The sequence below is a fragment of the Lepidochelys kempii genome, chromosome 3, assembly GCF_965140285.1.
Source record: "Lepidochelys kempii isolate rLepKem1 chromosome 3, rLepKem1.hap1, whole genome shotgun sequence".
Lineage (NCBI taxonomy): Eukaryota > Metazoa > Chordata > Testudines > Cheloniidae > Lepidochelys > Lepidochelys kempii.
The window spans coordinates 85,751,344-85,766,559 of NC_136382.1; the positions used below are offsets into that span (position 1 = coordinate 85,751,344).

At 43.3% G+C, this 15,216-nt stretch overlaps 1 protein-coding gene across 4 annotated transcripts in view; it reads right to left on the reverse strand.

The window, feature by feature from the left end:
- Nucleotides 1-1,237: 1,237 nt before the first annotated feature.
- DDO (D-aspartate oxidase) overlaps nt 1,238-15,216 on the reverse strand; it is a 31,601-nt gene continuing 17,622 nt past the window's right edge. For 2 of the 4 annotated variants that reach the window (XM_073337038.2, XM_073337037.2), the window contains exons 2-5: nt 13,034-13,208; nt 10,642-10,750; nt 6,865-7,041; nt 1,238-2,643 (exon numbers count right to left, since the gene is read on the reverse strand). In XM_073337038.2, the coding sequence (XP_073193139.1) occupies nt 2,076-2,643; nt 6,865-7,041; nt 10,642-10,750; nt 13,034-13,205 (1,026 nt within the window). In that variant the 5' untranslated portion in view covers nt 13,206-13,208 and the 3' untranslated portion in view covers nt 1,238-2,075. Of the gene's footprint in view, nt 2,644-6,864; nt 7,042-10,641; nt 10,751-13,033; nt 13,209-15,216 lie in introns of those variants that run through there. The other 2 variants (XM_073337039.2, XM_073337040.2) reach the window with 2 other exon arrangements.

Sequence of the window (15,216 nt, forward strand, 5' to 3'; positions counted from 1 at the left end):
TGACAGACTGGTGACTCCCCACCCCTTATATACCTGTGTGGGCATGGCTGACAACATTCTAGGAGGTTCAAGGAAAATGTAATCCTCAGAAAATCTGGAAAGTTCCACGTGATTCTATAAAGGGACCACCACAGCCATCTAGCCTGAATCCCTGTACACACAGGCTGTGGAATTTCTCCCACAAACTGGATTCAAGCATATCATAATTAGAAAGTTATCTAATCTTACTTCACAGATTTAAAGCGATGCTGAGTCCACTGTACTGCTTGCTGCCCGTGCTGAAGTGTTCTATAAAGGTAAAGAGAGGACTTTACTATCTAGGCTTAGGCTTGTCAATCTGGCACTTTTCATGAGAACATTTTTGTGCATGCAGGTTTCAGCCCCAAAGAGGAAACAGATTTCAGAGTAGCAGCTGTGTTAGTCTGTATCCATAAAAAGAAAAGGAGTACTTGTGGCACCTTAGAGACTAACAAATGTATTAGATCATAAGCTTTCGTGAGCTACAGCTCACTTCATCGGATGCATGGAAATGGAGACAGCCATTTGCAAATGTAATTCAAACCCACTGAACATTGTTTTATTTCCAATATCAAAATCTAGAGCCTGCTGATGTACAGTGTCCTTCTGCTGTTTACAGTACAGAAACCCTGTCAATTAACATAGTGCCAGCTACCCAGTGATGGGCATAATATTAACCCTAGGTATATTACATAGAAGTAATCACAGCTGTAGGATTTTCTGTAAAATATTTCTCCCTTAGGGATTTTCTGTGCTGCTCATGCTGGGTACCTGCATGTCTGAATCCAACTGCAGTGACTATCACAGACTGCAGTAATATGCTGGTAAAAGGAAGGATGTTTTGCAATAAAAGAAAGTGAATAGAGAAGACAGTGAAAAGGAAGAGAGTTTGGAACAGCAAATTTATCAGTAGGTGTTTTGTCATCATGTACATGGCGTAGTGAAGGGTCGTTGTGCTTTGGCCAACCTCTGGATATGATCTATGAGAGAGAAGGTACCTTTCAGCTGACCATATGAAATCACCCATTGTTGTTTTCCAGTGTTGTTATAGCCCTGTTGGTCCCAGGATATGAGAGAGACAAGGTGTGTGAGAAGATTGTTGCGGTTCAGTGATGAGACAGAACACAGCTTTATGCAAGCAAACAGGCTGGTCAGCGGAGATGGGCTGTTCTGCCCCCCCTGCCTTCCACCTTCTCCTTTTATTATATTTCTCCCCCTAAGCATTACACACTGCTACACAAAGGAATGTATGACGTTGATTCATATGCTTAGTTACCATCCTCTATCTACTACAATCCTGGTTCTCAGGCCTTGAGCCCAGGCTAAAGAAACCTCCCACAGTTGCTGTCCAAACAATCAAGTTCTCAGGGTTCATATCTAGCCCTTGTCCTTGGATAGAGCAATGTGTGCATTGCTTCTAGGAAACAGTCAGGGTGTGCCCCGCCTGCTTCCAGGTGGAATAGCTAGACATTAACCCTTCAGAAGATAATCTTTTATTGGACCACCTTCTGTTGGTGGAAGACACAGAGACAAGCTTTCAAGCTACATAGAGGTTTTCTTCAGGTCTGTAAAAGGTAATCAGAGTGTCACAAGGTGGAACAGATTGTTAAGCACAGCAGTTCATGCATGTTGCAAGGGACCATTCAAAATGAAATGGCCCATTAACACCTCTACAGTCATAGGACAAAGGAGGATTTTTGGGGTTACAGATGGTTGTAAACAGACATAAAACTAGTGTCTCTATCGAATCTATACCTCCCACAGCACACCTTTCAAGATCCTTGGTTCTTATATGTGTTGTACATCAACCAGTGCATCAAATGCCCCAACAACGGCTATGTGGGTGAAACCAGACAATCATTATGCTCTCCAGTGAACTGACACAGAAAAATGGTGAAAGACAAAAACACCCTATCACCTGTGGGCAAACACTTTTCACAAAACAAGCACTTGGCTGCAGTTCAGAATGTGGCATGCAGCTTATAGAATAACATTCCAAAGGTATTACTAGTAGATTTATTATAGCCTACCAATAACTGAAAAGGAGGCCCCAGTGATTATAACTTTGCCTTTGAAGAGGCGCCTTCCAGAGCAGCAATGCATTCTCCCACCAGTCGAGCAGCCTCTTTGGCAGTGCCCCTGTGCACTGAAAAGCCACCCGAACCATGTCCATAGTTGTGGACCACGGGCAGTTTTTTCCCATCATGGACTAGTATCTCTTTCTGCAGTCTCACAGCTAACCTGGTTGGCCTCACACCCACCCTCTCCTTTATGTCCTGGGCTCTTTGAAGTGAGGGTTCAAGAGCACAACATCTGTCAAATATGTCTTTGCTACTTCTAGGATCTGGGGACAAGCTCCAGTTATCCTTCTGCCTTGTCCCACCTAATGTTACATTGTGTATTCCTGGATAGATATAGGTTAAACCATCCCCATCCCGGATGAAGTGATTCACCCAAGGAGCATTGACCTTGAGTACTTGACCTCTGACAGGGTATATCTCCAAGTCACCCATGAGTTCTCTGGATCCAATGCCTGAACAGTTGACAACGATGTCATATTTGCTATGTAGTTCCCACAGATCTTTGATTCGTCTTGCATACACCTGGCTGCCATTTCCTTTCAACCTAAAAAGAAACACAGGAGGTAAAGCAAGACAATTAACTATTAATAAATTACCTTGATAATTTTTATGCAAGTCAAGTAAATAAGAGACTCTTTAAGACACAGAAGAATAGAAAATTGAAGAAAAATCAGAGATAGATAGCACAGGGCTTTTGTTTATGACTTGTCTGATTTGGCTGTTGGAATTAAGACATTGCGAACAAAAGGCTCTTCGTTTGTTTATAAGATTGGACAGGGCAAAATATATCAGGTGTACAAATATTACAGAGATGCTGTGGCAAAAAAGATGTGATAGAGATCTCATGAATTCATTCTCATGACAGCTCCAAAACTGAGCAGTTCATGCAGCCTAAGGATGGGCAAAATATGACTTTTACATCATACAAGTATTTATTATATTATTAGTAGTATTTTACTACATACATTTCTAAGGTACCTGTTACTTGAGCCAAATTCATCACTTATGTCACTCTGTCTTCAGGGTTGCTATCAAATATGACACTATTTATAACTGCATAAGGAAGAAAGGAATCAGGCCTCATTTATAGAGAGTGAGATACAGCAGGTATTAACTTCAATTTACTCTGGGTGTTTTAAAGTGGCGATCTCATGTAGGATGGGATGACTTGGTTTAATATCTGTAAAGAGATCTGTTTGACTGCACGTTAGGCATGCATGCCATTCTTTCATCAAAAACTCATCCTCTTCCTAGGGTTTACATTTATTGTTATTTAAATCTCAACCTAAGCTTCATTTTGAGCATGGCTTAAATGTAGGGTTCTCCCTGCAGGACCAGCTCCTAATCTGTCTAATAGGTAGAGATTAACTCTCTCCAGTGGGATCTCACCCATAGCATTTGAGATTCTGTCATCTTTTTTGCAAAAATATGTTTGTACAAAAACTACTAAACATTCTGCAGAATTCAGACAAGGTAGAGGGACAAAGTTCCTGAACTGTGACATTAAAGCTAACCTAGAAAGAGGGTATAGTAAATGCTTTTGTGCTGCCAAGGCAAGGTACCATAAATATTGTTCAGATCACTTAGGTTTGCAAAATAGTACATATTTACTATGCTCTCTTTCCTGGTACTCACCGGGTGGCGGGAGGGGGATGAGGGGGGGGACTTGATCATCTTATTAGACTACATCCTTTGGGAAATGAGAAGAGTCTGAAACAGGAATAAGGAAACAGCAGAAGCCTTTGTGGTGAAGCAGCCTGACAGATACTAAATGGAGTCAGTGATTTAGTTGTGCCTTAGTACAATTTTCAGTATCAGTTAAGCAATGAAACATGACAAGGCGTGTGTTCCTGTGAGACACTACAGAAGTCGGCTAGAGTACTCCCACTCATGCTTGCTGCTAAAAAACAAGAAATGTTATTTTATGTGGTTCAGTGGCATGGAACATAATCAAACAAGCCTATTATCTAGCAATTTGTTCCAAGATGTAGACACACATTTTACTACCTAACATCAAATCACCTCGTATCCAGTCACTATGCCTATGAAATGTCAAACATTATTTGCTCTTTTTAAGCGTATTTAAATGGATTATACGTACACATTATAGGATCGGTTTTCTGACTCTGCTAAAATTCTTTGAAATTGATGTGGTTTGAGGAGAATTGGTCTTCAGAAGGAAAAATATGAACTGTAAGACTTTTTTCTCACAGGCATACATTTTAAAGCCTTCATTTGTGCCAAGCATTTTGCACATGCAAATATTTCTGTAAGGTTTTCTACAAGATGATAATACAGAAAGATAGTACCTGGATTTTTTTTACTCCTTTCTGCTCCTGATTCCAGAATAGTTTGTGAGGTGAGTTGGGCAGAAGAGAGGTTTTTGACCAAATCAGAGATGAATTGGCCCAGCCAATTCCAGAGGTTGGAACAAGAGGCATTTTCCAAGATTTTCAAATTCTCCTGACAGGTTTTGTCATTTCATAGCTCAAAACCAGTGAGGCTAGAGGCTTCAAAACATCACCTTTGGTTTGTGGCAAAGGCTTGCAAAGCATTAGCATCTTTTACCATTTTCAAGAGCTGGTGGGATGTATTTTGGAAGTTACACACTGGCAAATGAGGAACATCTGAATGCTCATTTGACTTATGGCAGAGAAAAGACAGAAGATAACACTTTTTCTACTCCACTAGTATCTCTGGAGGATCTTAAACAGAAGCTACTAAAGTTAGACATTTTTAACTTTCATTTCAGCAGGTCCTGATGGCTTGCATCCAAGAATTTTAAAAGAACTGGCTAAGGAGCTTGATGGGCCATTAATGCTGATTTTCAATAAGTGTTGGAGCACTAGGGAAGTTCCAAAAGACTGGAAAAAAGCTAACTTTGTGCAGTTTTTAAAAAGGGCAAGTGGGATGATTTGGGTACTTATAGGCTGTAAGCCTGACTGTGATCCTGGACAAGATAATGGAGTGGCTGATACCAGACCTAATTATAATGAACTAAAGGAGGTTAATGTAATTAATGAAAATCAACATGGGTTCATAGAAAACATCCTGTAAAACTAACCTGATATCTTTTTTTGATGAGATTACAAATTTGATGAGATTACAAGATTACATAGATGCCTCTAAGGTGTTTGTCCTGGTGTCACATAACATTTTGATTAAAACACTAGAATTAACCTGGCACACATTAAATGGATTAAAAGCTGGCTAAGTGATAGGTGTCAAAATGTAATTGTAAATGGGGAATTATCATTGAACAGGTCTGTTCACAGTGGGGTCCTGCAAGAATTGATTCTTGGCCCTACACTATTTAACATCTTTATCAATACTGGAAGAAAACATAAAATAATCATTAATAAAGTTTGCAGATGACACAAACATTGTGGGAGTGCTAAATAATGAAGAGAACAGGTCATTGATTCAAAGCAATTGAGATTGTTTGGTAAACTGAGCGCAAACAAACAATATGCATTTTAATATGGCTAAATGTACACACCTATGAACAAAGAATGTAGGTTATACTTCCAGGATGGGGGACTGTATTCTGGGAAGCAGTGACTCTGAAAAAGATTTGGGGGTCGTTGTGGATAATCAGCTGAATATGAGCTCCCAATGTGATGCTGTAGCCACAAGAGCTAATGCAATCCTAGGATGCATAAACAGGGGAATCTTCAGTACAAGTAGAGAGATTATTTTGCCTCTATATTAGGCTCTGGTGCAACCACTGCTGGAATACTTTGTCCAGTTTTGGTGCCCACAATTCAAGAAGGGTGTTGATAAATTGGAGAGGGTTCAGAGAAGAGCTATGAGAAATTATTAAAGAATTAGAAAACATGCTTTAAAGTGATAGACTCAAGGAACTCAATCTATTTAGCTTAACAAAGAAAAAACTAAAGGGTGACTTGATTACAGTCTGTAAGTACCTATATGACAAACAAATATTGAATAATGGGCTCTTGAATCTTGGAGAGAAAGGTTTAACATGATCCAATGGCTGGAAGTTGAAGCTAGACAAATTCAGACTGGAAATAGGGCACAAAAATTTAACAGTGAAAGTAATTAACCATTAGAACAATTTACCAAGGCTTGTAGTGGATTCTTCATTGCTGACAATGTTTAAATCAAGAGCGGATGTATTTCCAAAAGATCTGCTGTAGGCATTATCTGGGGGCAGTTCTATGGCCTGTACTACTTAGGAGATCAGAGAGGAGATGATCACAACGGTCCTGTCTGGCCTTAGAATCTATGAATCTATGAAAGGACAGGACCAGGAATATGGCTGCTCTCAAGAAATCCGCTTTCCACATCCAAATCCTGCACGATTCCCCATGTAAATGTATGTGGATCAGGTCATGCATAAGATAGTTCCCACAATGCTCAGTGAATGTCTCCCTTGAAGAAATTGATTGAGCCATTAAGACACAGTCCTTCATTGAGGATGGTGCTGAATTGCCCCAGCAAGAGCTCCAGAATGTATCATCATCTACCTGTGTGCATTATCTGCAGGGGGACTGCAGCTGCAGTACCTGAGTCAGCCTGGTACAAGGTATATAGGCTCCCTGGTGTACTTAGCCAGCTCTGTTTCACTGACTAAGAGAAGGATCATGGTTCCTTGCCTACTTGGCAACACAGGGGTAACTCACAGAAGATCAGTCTCCATTTGTCCCAGAAAGGAAGGAAAGATTTTAAAATCCATTAAATCAAAGGAATATTCCCAAGCCTTTCCTTTCAGGAAATATCAGCTATACCCATCAAAACCAACCTTTTCTCCAACCATAGCAGATAGGATGGGCAGTCACATTTCAGTGTAGTAAAAGCCTGACCAAATCTGTGCTGTGGAAATTTCTTCAGCTCCTCTTCAGTCATTGAACGAAATCCCAGGACAACATCAGACCAGAATGGTAACACTTCATCAGGAATGGTTTTAAAGATCTGCCAGCTAAAGGACATGGAAGAGAACAGGGTAGACTTAGACACGCTTGGGTTCATGTGACACAATTCATTTTGATCTTAATTTAAAAATATTAGCAATCTTCTTCCATTGGTCAGCAGGATCTCTAGAGTTTAAACAGATAGAAAGTAACAAAGTAAAAGACCTCGTGAGTCACAGATGATAATTATTTAATTGGCCATAAGATTTAGGGGAGTCTTAGTAGGACTTGGACGTAGGGGTGAGGGCAGAGTGAGGCTTGAGGTAATGGAGCCAAGCTAAAAATCACTAAATGGGGTGGGGAGAGAGGGGGCACCAGGGAGAATAACAGGTTAACACAGGGTTAAATACATTAAATGCAGTGAGTGGAGGGATGGAGGAAATAGCAGTCCAGTGTGTCCTGTGTCTTCTTATTTTCATGGTTCTCATTTAAAACTAAAACTGTACTGGAGAATGACAACATGGGCCATTAAAACCACATCCTTTCTGTGCTCCATTTACTCTCCAGTCTGGAATCTTGTTGCAGAGATTCTAGGTTAATCTGCATGAATTCACTAACTAAATTCCACACCAAGTTAAATTTAGAGATGGGCTCAAATCCAGATCTGCATCACAATGCCACTGCTTGGGCTCATCTCCAGGTAAGGTACAAAGTTTGCTCCCCTTCAGAGTTTAAACTCTGGAATTCCTGCCTGTAGGGAGGAGGTGCAGCCTTCCTCAGATGCAGACATGGAGGGAACACCGCACACCGCCTGGTGGGAGGAGCCAGAAGTGCCACGCCCACACACTGGAAGCAGAGGGACGGGACAGGAAGGGGAGCTATAAAAGGTTGGCCCAGCTGCTCAGTTGGGAGGAAGCTGCTGGAGGAGATAGATGCTTCTTCCCTGATGCCAGAGGCGAGCACCAAAAACTGCTTTTGCCCAAGGGACTAGCATGAGCCTCCACAGAGCCCTGACGCTCCTGGTGCAGAGATGCTGCTACCGCTACCCTTGGCAGAGTACCCAGAGGAGATTGAGGCTGACCCCTGGATCCAGGTACGCCCGAGGGGGAGAGACGGAAGCAGCCCAGGGAAACCAGGCAGTAGTCTGGTGGAGGGTGAGCCTGAAACCAGATCAGCATGTTCCAGGCGGATCCCTGCTGACCCAGTGGTGGACTACTCCACCACTGTTAGGGCCCTGGTTTGGGACACAGTGGAGCTGGGTGGACCCATGTCACCCCACCCCTGGGGTGGCAATACTCCCCCTCTGTAGGCCAGGAGACCTATGGTCCTCTGCTCACTTCAAACAGAGCCCCCTTGACTGAGTGTGGTGCTCACCCCAAACTGGAGCCCCATAGCCTGGACTGGAGCTACAGCTCTGCCTGGCTGCAGGCCAGAGCCCTGACTGTTTGTTGACTCAGCCTGTTCAAAGGCAGGGTGCATAGAGTCATAGGTGCTGACTCCGTGGGTGCTCTGGGGCTGGAGCACCCATGGGGAAAATTGGTGGGTGCTCTGCACCCACAGGCAGGCAAGCTCCCCTCCCCCCCCCCCGCCTCGCCTCGCCTCCCCTCCCCTCCCCTCCGCCTCCTCCCCTGAGCGTGCCGTGTCCTCACTTCTCCCCCTAGCTCCCAGCACTTGCTGCTCTGAACAAGCTGTTTCGCAGCGTCACAAGCTCCAGGAGAGAGGGGGGAGGAGCGGAAATGTGGCTTGCTCAGGGGAGAAGTCGGTGAAGAGGCAGGGCTGGGCTGGGGATTTGGGGAAGGAGTCCAATAGGGTCAGGGAGGGGGTGGAGTTGGGGTGGGGACTTTGGGGAAGGGGTTGGAATGGGGGCGGGGCAGGAGAGTTGTGGTGGGGCTGGGGGCAGAGGCGGGTTGAGCATCCACCAGCAGAAGTTGGCACTTATGCATAGATGCTGTAGTTCTGCTTGATTGCTGGCCAGAGCCCTGGCTGGTTGCTGCCCCAGCCTGCTTAAAGGCTGAGCAAGTGAGCTACAACAGCTCTACCTGATTGTAGGTCAGAGCCTTGGCTGTTTTCTGCCCCACCTTGCCTAGCGACAGGGTGAATAAACTGCTGCTGCTCTGGCCCTTTGCAGACCACACCCTTGACAATTGACTACCCTGCCCTGTTTAACAACTAGGCGGATAGACTGCTGCAGCTCTCCCTGGTAACAGGCCAGAGCCCAGCCTGTGTGGCCCACCCCTGCTTGAAGGACGGGCCCCTTGAGAATGGCTGATTCCCTCCTTTTTCCTCTTTGGAGAAGGCTTTAGCAGACCCAAACTGCGAGGAGGTGAGGCCTCCCTCAGACGCGGAGGGGTGGCTCCGCTAGTTTACACTACCCCATTTAACATCGATAGCTAACACCTTTTCTCCCCCCCACCTTTAAAATCCAAACTTTTCCCCAGCTTTCTACACAACACTCCTAGGAAAGTGCTAATTCTACTTCCACTGAGTAGCTACTAAGGGCATGTCTATATTACAAACTTAAGTTGACCTATTTTAGGTCAACTTAGAACCACCATGGTAATTACTCAGGGTCCACACTACCCTCCTTCTGTTGGTCGCACATGTCCATACCAGGAGCACTTCCACCCTCTTAAGGGGGTGGGGAGCTGAGAGTCTGGGCTCTCGGCTCCATGCACAACTCCACACCAGGAGCCCAGCTACCCCACTCCTCCCAGGCTCTCAGCTTCCTGTTCTCCCATGGGAGCCTGGCTGCCCCTAGGGCGCTCAGCTCCCTGCTGGGAGCTGGAGCAGCTGCTGGGCTCCTGGGGACAATGGGGAGCCTGGGCGGCAGCCTGGCTCAAAGCGGGAAGCCCAGAGGCAGCTGGGGTGACAGCCCAAGCTATGAGCCATGTTTTCTTCTCAAGTTCACGGCTCTAGCACAGAGTTGTGAAATTGACATGAATGACAGCCAATGTATGTAACCTGCAGTGTCTACACAGACACTGCGTTGCTCTAACTACACTGACGTAAGCCCTACGTCTCTTGTGGAGTGGAGTTATTCTGTCAATGTAGTAGGGCACTTACATCGGCAGGAGCAAAGCTGTAGTGTAGACACTGATATAATTTGGTCGATGTAAGCTGCCTTACGTCAATCAAACTCTGGCCTGTCGTGTAGACCAGGCTTGACTCAGGCTCTCTTTCTAAAGGCTACAAGCTTCTTGGCTTCATCTTCATGCAGTGCCTGATCATACTTTCTTCCAGGTGCCAGCAAAGTCACAAACTGAGTAGACAAATCTTTGTAGGTATGGTGGGCAGCAAACCTACTGTGTTTTATATTTAGTTACCATAACTGAAAGATCCTACAATGTTCCATCTTCCATTACTAGGATGACCACGTACATTTCAAGCAACTAAAGGAGGAGGAATGTAGGGAAGATATGGGCTACAACTTATATTTAAGAGACACCAGCTCAGAGTGTTTTGTTTGTATGAGCCTTTGAATGATTTTTTGCTTGAAAACTCGCTTCATGTAATCAAATGCATCTTAACACTGTAGCTCCTTTTAAATATGGGTCACAAGAGAGACTCCAGAGAAAGAATGTCCCTTAAGTATTGGATGGAGTGTCACCCTGCCTATTACAGTATATAGCATAAAAATACTAAAAACCTATTTTGAGTTCCTTTCTTACCCAGACACCAGATGAATGCCAGCATCTGAAGCCTCCGATGAATTATTGATTTCAAAAAGATAGTCAAAGGTCTCCCTAATCCACTGCTTCTGCTGATGAATTGGTATGCCTGTGCATATGAAATAAAGCAAAAAACTAAAATGGAGGGAGACGGTAGATCAGGAAAAGACTCCCAAACCCACATCAGCTGAGAAAGGTAGGCATCAGAGAAACCAGGAATAGTAAAGTTTCTACATTAGTAAAACTTTGTATATGACCAGGTAAAAGTATACACTGTCCTGAACACACAAAATACATGGGAACTAAACCTCTATTTTAGTATTTATAAAGTCCAGCGCTATAAGGTAATGCATGCCTCCTATAAGGTGCTAATTGCCCTCAACTCTCCAGGACTGCATTGGTCTTCAAAGAGAGATGACAGTGCTTAGCAGCTTGCAGTGTTGCGGCCTTCATATTTACCCACTTAATGTTGTCGTTACACATTACAAGACTGAACTATATCCCAAAAAATCAATGCATACCCTGCTGATTGAACTATATATTAGTGGAAAATATATCCTACTGCAACATCAAGGCCCCAATCCTGCACTGGGATCCACTAGCACATAATCCTACCCTACTGAAGTCATCAGGGCCTGAGGATGGACACTAAGATTAAATTTTAAAAGTAAGAAAATGAAAGTTATATTTCCTAGAACAACATAAACTCAGCCTCTTTCCCATAGGCAGTACTTCTGCCTATGGGACATTGGTTACATGCGTAGGTCAATATATTGTTCATGTCATAAAATGCATATGGTAAAACATACAAGGTGTGCCAGTCAGGTTAAAGTTGCTGGAGGAGCCTTTAATTTAGTGATTCCTGCCTTTTTTCTTTTTCTTCCCTTTCTTCCCTCCCATCCCTGAGACACAATCTCTCCTAAGTTTCCTTGTAAACCCTTTCCCAGTGCAGGCCAGGGTATTCTATGTAATTATATCTAACCTCTCAGCAAACATCAGACTACAGTAATTACTGAAACAGGAGTACTTTCATTAACACGAACGTCTGCACACTGACCCGCTTCCTGGGGGTGCCCAGAGTTGAAAGTCACCTTGCTATCATCTGCCCTTAGCATGAGGAAGCCTTGTCTGTGCCTGCCGGGGATCAGCTCCCTGCTACAGGCAACACAAGCATTTCTTTCTAGGCCTCGCAGGCCCTGCTGTTTCTCTACAGGTTAACGACAGGCACACTCCAAACCTCAGCTCTCTGAGCATCCGCCTGGAGGGTCCAGCTCTTGCTGCCCTAAAGAATCAGTGCACCTTGGCTTATCAGTTCCACCTCAGATCACTAATCCATTTAACTCACAGCACTTAACACACAGCACAGACATGTGTATAGTGAAATCAAGTATACAGTTATTTAACAAAGCACAAAGATTCAAGTAGCAGCAAGAAGTAGTACTGGAAACAAATGGTTATATATAAAACAAAAGCATAACATGCATTCTAGAGCCTAGACTTAATTAACAAGATACACTCATGTCTTGTAGAATATTGCTCATCCAAAATCCCTGTAGCATTTTACAGCCAGGTTTGGCCTTAACCTTCCTCTCATGAGACAGACAAGCTGTCTACTTGTCTGTTTCCTTGTACTCGCAGATATACACTAATAATCCTTTGTCTTTAATCTGAAGCAGACACCTCTGCTGTTTATTCCATCCTATGAATTTTGTCTCTTGTAGATTTCACAATCTCTTCCTTTGCGCATGGCTCAACATGCAAATAGGGCTACATGGTGAGGCATACACTACACAAATAACCAGACAGCGAGATCGGTGTCTGCTGCCTCCTTCCTGAAAGGAACATTTCCGGTATGAAACTTCCTGGTGACCTGCCTTAACTCCAAGACCTTGAGAATATAACTTTTTTAGTATATATACATCTTAAATTTTATCCATACATACATTTCAAAATGACTTTGACAACCAGTGGGCTACAGATTCTTGGTATACACCTCACATGTCACTCTTCGGTGAACTATTATGCATATATCCATATGTGCTCTCTGCTGATTGGCATGAAGAGATCCCTGGGTCGGTGTCACACACACACACACACACACACACACACTATGTAGAGCATTAAAGAGCTGAAAATATCTCCAAACACCTTAGGACTGAAAATGGAACAAGAACAGGTGATTAAGCATCAAAACACTGGGGGTTTCCTTGGCATAATTTATGATTGGTCATAAAATAAAGACTGCAGACATATTCTAAACTAATCAGATTCGAATACTATCAAGTGGAATAATTTCTTTTTGGTATCATCTGAAGAAAGTTTAAACTTAAAAAACCTTTAATCCATATCGTTCTGAAGTTTGAGCTATGAGCTGAGCAGAGGTTTCACTCACCTAGATAAGTGTGTGGAATAAGCATTCCGGCTGCTACATCGCTCGTTGTGTTGGGAGTAAATTTGTCCGAAATTACAGTCACAGAGCACTTGGAGATAGATTCTGAAATGTACACTGCTGTTGAGAGGCCAATCAACCCAGCACCAACAACTGCGATCTTTCGCTTAGCCATATGCTAGGAGGAGAAGGAGGGAAGAAAAGAATTCCAACAGGTTATTTAAGGTGTCACATCCAATGCAATTTTTTAAAAGTCCTTTCGTCTTAGTTCTGCAATCTATTGTAAACAAGAGTCAGAAAATACAATAGGGTTGGATCCCACAAACCTTTACGTGTGTGAGTAGTCCTACTAAAGACCACAGGACTTTTTGGGCACATAAGGTCTATTCCTGGGCATGGGTCTTTCCAGGCTTAGGGAAAATGGAATTAAAATATTTACAATTCTCAGTATTGAGAGAGAGCAGGCAAGTTAAGGACTAAACAATGAAGCAAAACACAATATAGATAAACAAATACTGAGAGTGGGGGTTCAGATATAAGATGGAAAATGTCTTTGTCTAGCATACGTTCTAGTTGATTCTTTGTCTTAGAGAATAGTTTACTTGCTGATTTTTGTCCCAGAAAATAGACTTTACATTTTCAGGGTATAGAATAACTGCTTCTATACTTCCATCCAAAAATTGTTTGCAGGGAGATGTTGGTCCCTGTTGTCTTGATTATGCCTTGGGAGGGGGCGTGGGGAGGGAGAGGAGGACATAAAATCCTTCTGTGCTCTGACATTGTTAAGAATACATTTCCAGCCCTAGGGTTAGAGTGACAACAATGGCTCTAGTCCAGTGCCTCCCTCCAAATAGGGTATGCATAAATATTCTGTTAGCTAGGTCACAGATTAATGGGTCCTCCTCTGTACATGAGGGTACAATCCTGAGCACCCACTGCTCCCATTGACCTCAGTAAGAATTGCAGGTGTTCAGGACTCTGCATAAACCAGGAAACGGTAAGTCCATCAAGCCAAGAAGACCTGATGCCCCTTGGGCAGTCTAAGCATATGCCCATTCCTTGCTCTGACTGTATTTTTACGCTGTTTAGTGTCTTCGAAGCACTTACATTTACTTAATATTTAATCACTCCAACCCTAAATTTGGAACAATTCTGAGATGGACAGAAGCTTTGCAACTCAGGACCATCTGCACATAGAAACTGCCAGGTTACCGGACCTGTATGAACCAGAGACGTTTGCAAAAGAGGAAAACGATTTAGTGAAAAATTGAACTTACATTTCACTCTTGCCATTTTTCAGGGTTTGAAATGGGTCCATTTTATGTAACAATTTTTACTGAAATATTATCTAACCTTTTCTGAAAGTTTTCATTGACCAAAATCCCAGTTTTCAGTAAGAACACGGGTTTGAGTAAATAAAGCATTTTGATAACTACTTCAAAAAGGATTTCAGTAACAAAGTTACTGAATGTTAACAATTTTTTTTGCGCAAAGCAAGTGGTTTTGGAAAAAAAAGTCATTTTTTAAATTAAATTTTTAATGCAAAAGGAGAAATCCCAGCTCTAGTGGAAACATTGTTCTGCTCTCAGCAGGTTCAAAGAGCATCTTGGGTCTCTGCAAAACATTTGGCCTTACAGGATCCTGCTCCTCCATTGTATGTACACATCATCCACCAGCCAGAGAACTAACCCAGATTCCTCCTCCATTGTCCTGTCTGACACTCACTGATTCTAATGAGCCATAGCAGAGGTTGAATTTCTGAACTGACCTCCTCGTAGCCAGGACAGAAAGATGAGAGAACCAGGCCAGGAAAGGCTCAGATTTGACCATAATTTATCCTCTCCAGACAGGGTTTTATCACAAAGGAGCTGGTCTTACCTAAATTGACACCAGCTTGCAGCCCCCTGCTGGGCAGTCTCTGCTAACTGGGCTCCAGTGGACTGCTTTAAAGCTGCCCTCCACTGATGGAAACAGCAGGGAGGGCAACAGGGCAAAAACTATCTGCCCTGCCTGGGAGGGAATGCCCCTTAGGCCACAGCTGTCCCTGCTGGTGAGGATTGATATATGCATCTTCCACACATCTACTGTCCTCCACCAGTGCAGATGAATCAAGCTGAAACGTGTTCATTAACAAACATTTCTGTCGCACTTGCCACTACAGTTCATGAAAGCCGAGAGTCAGTCCT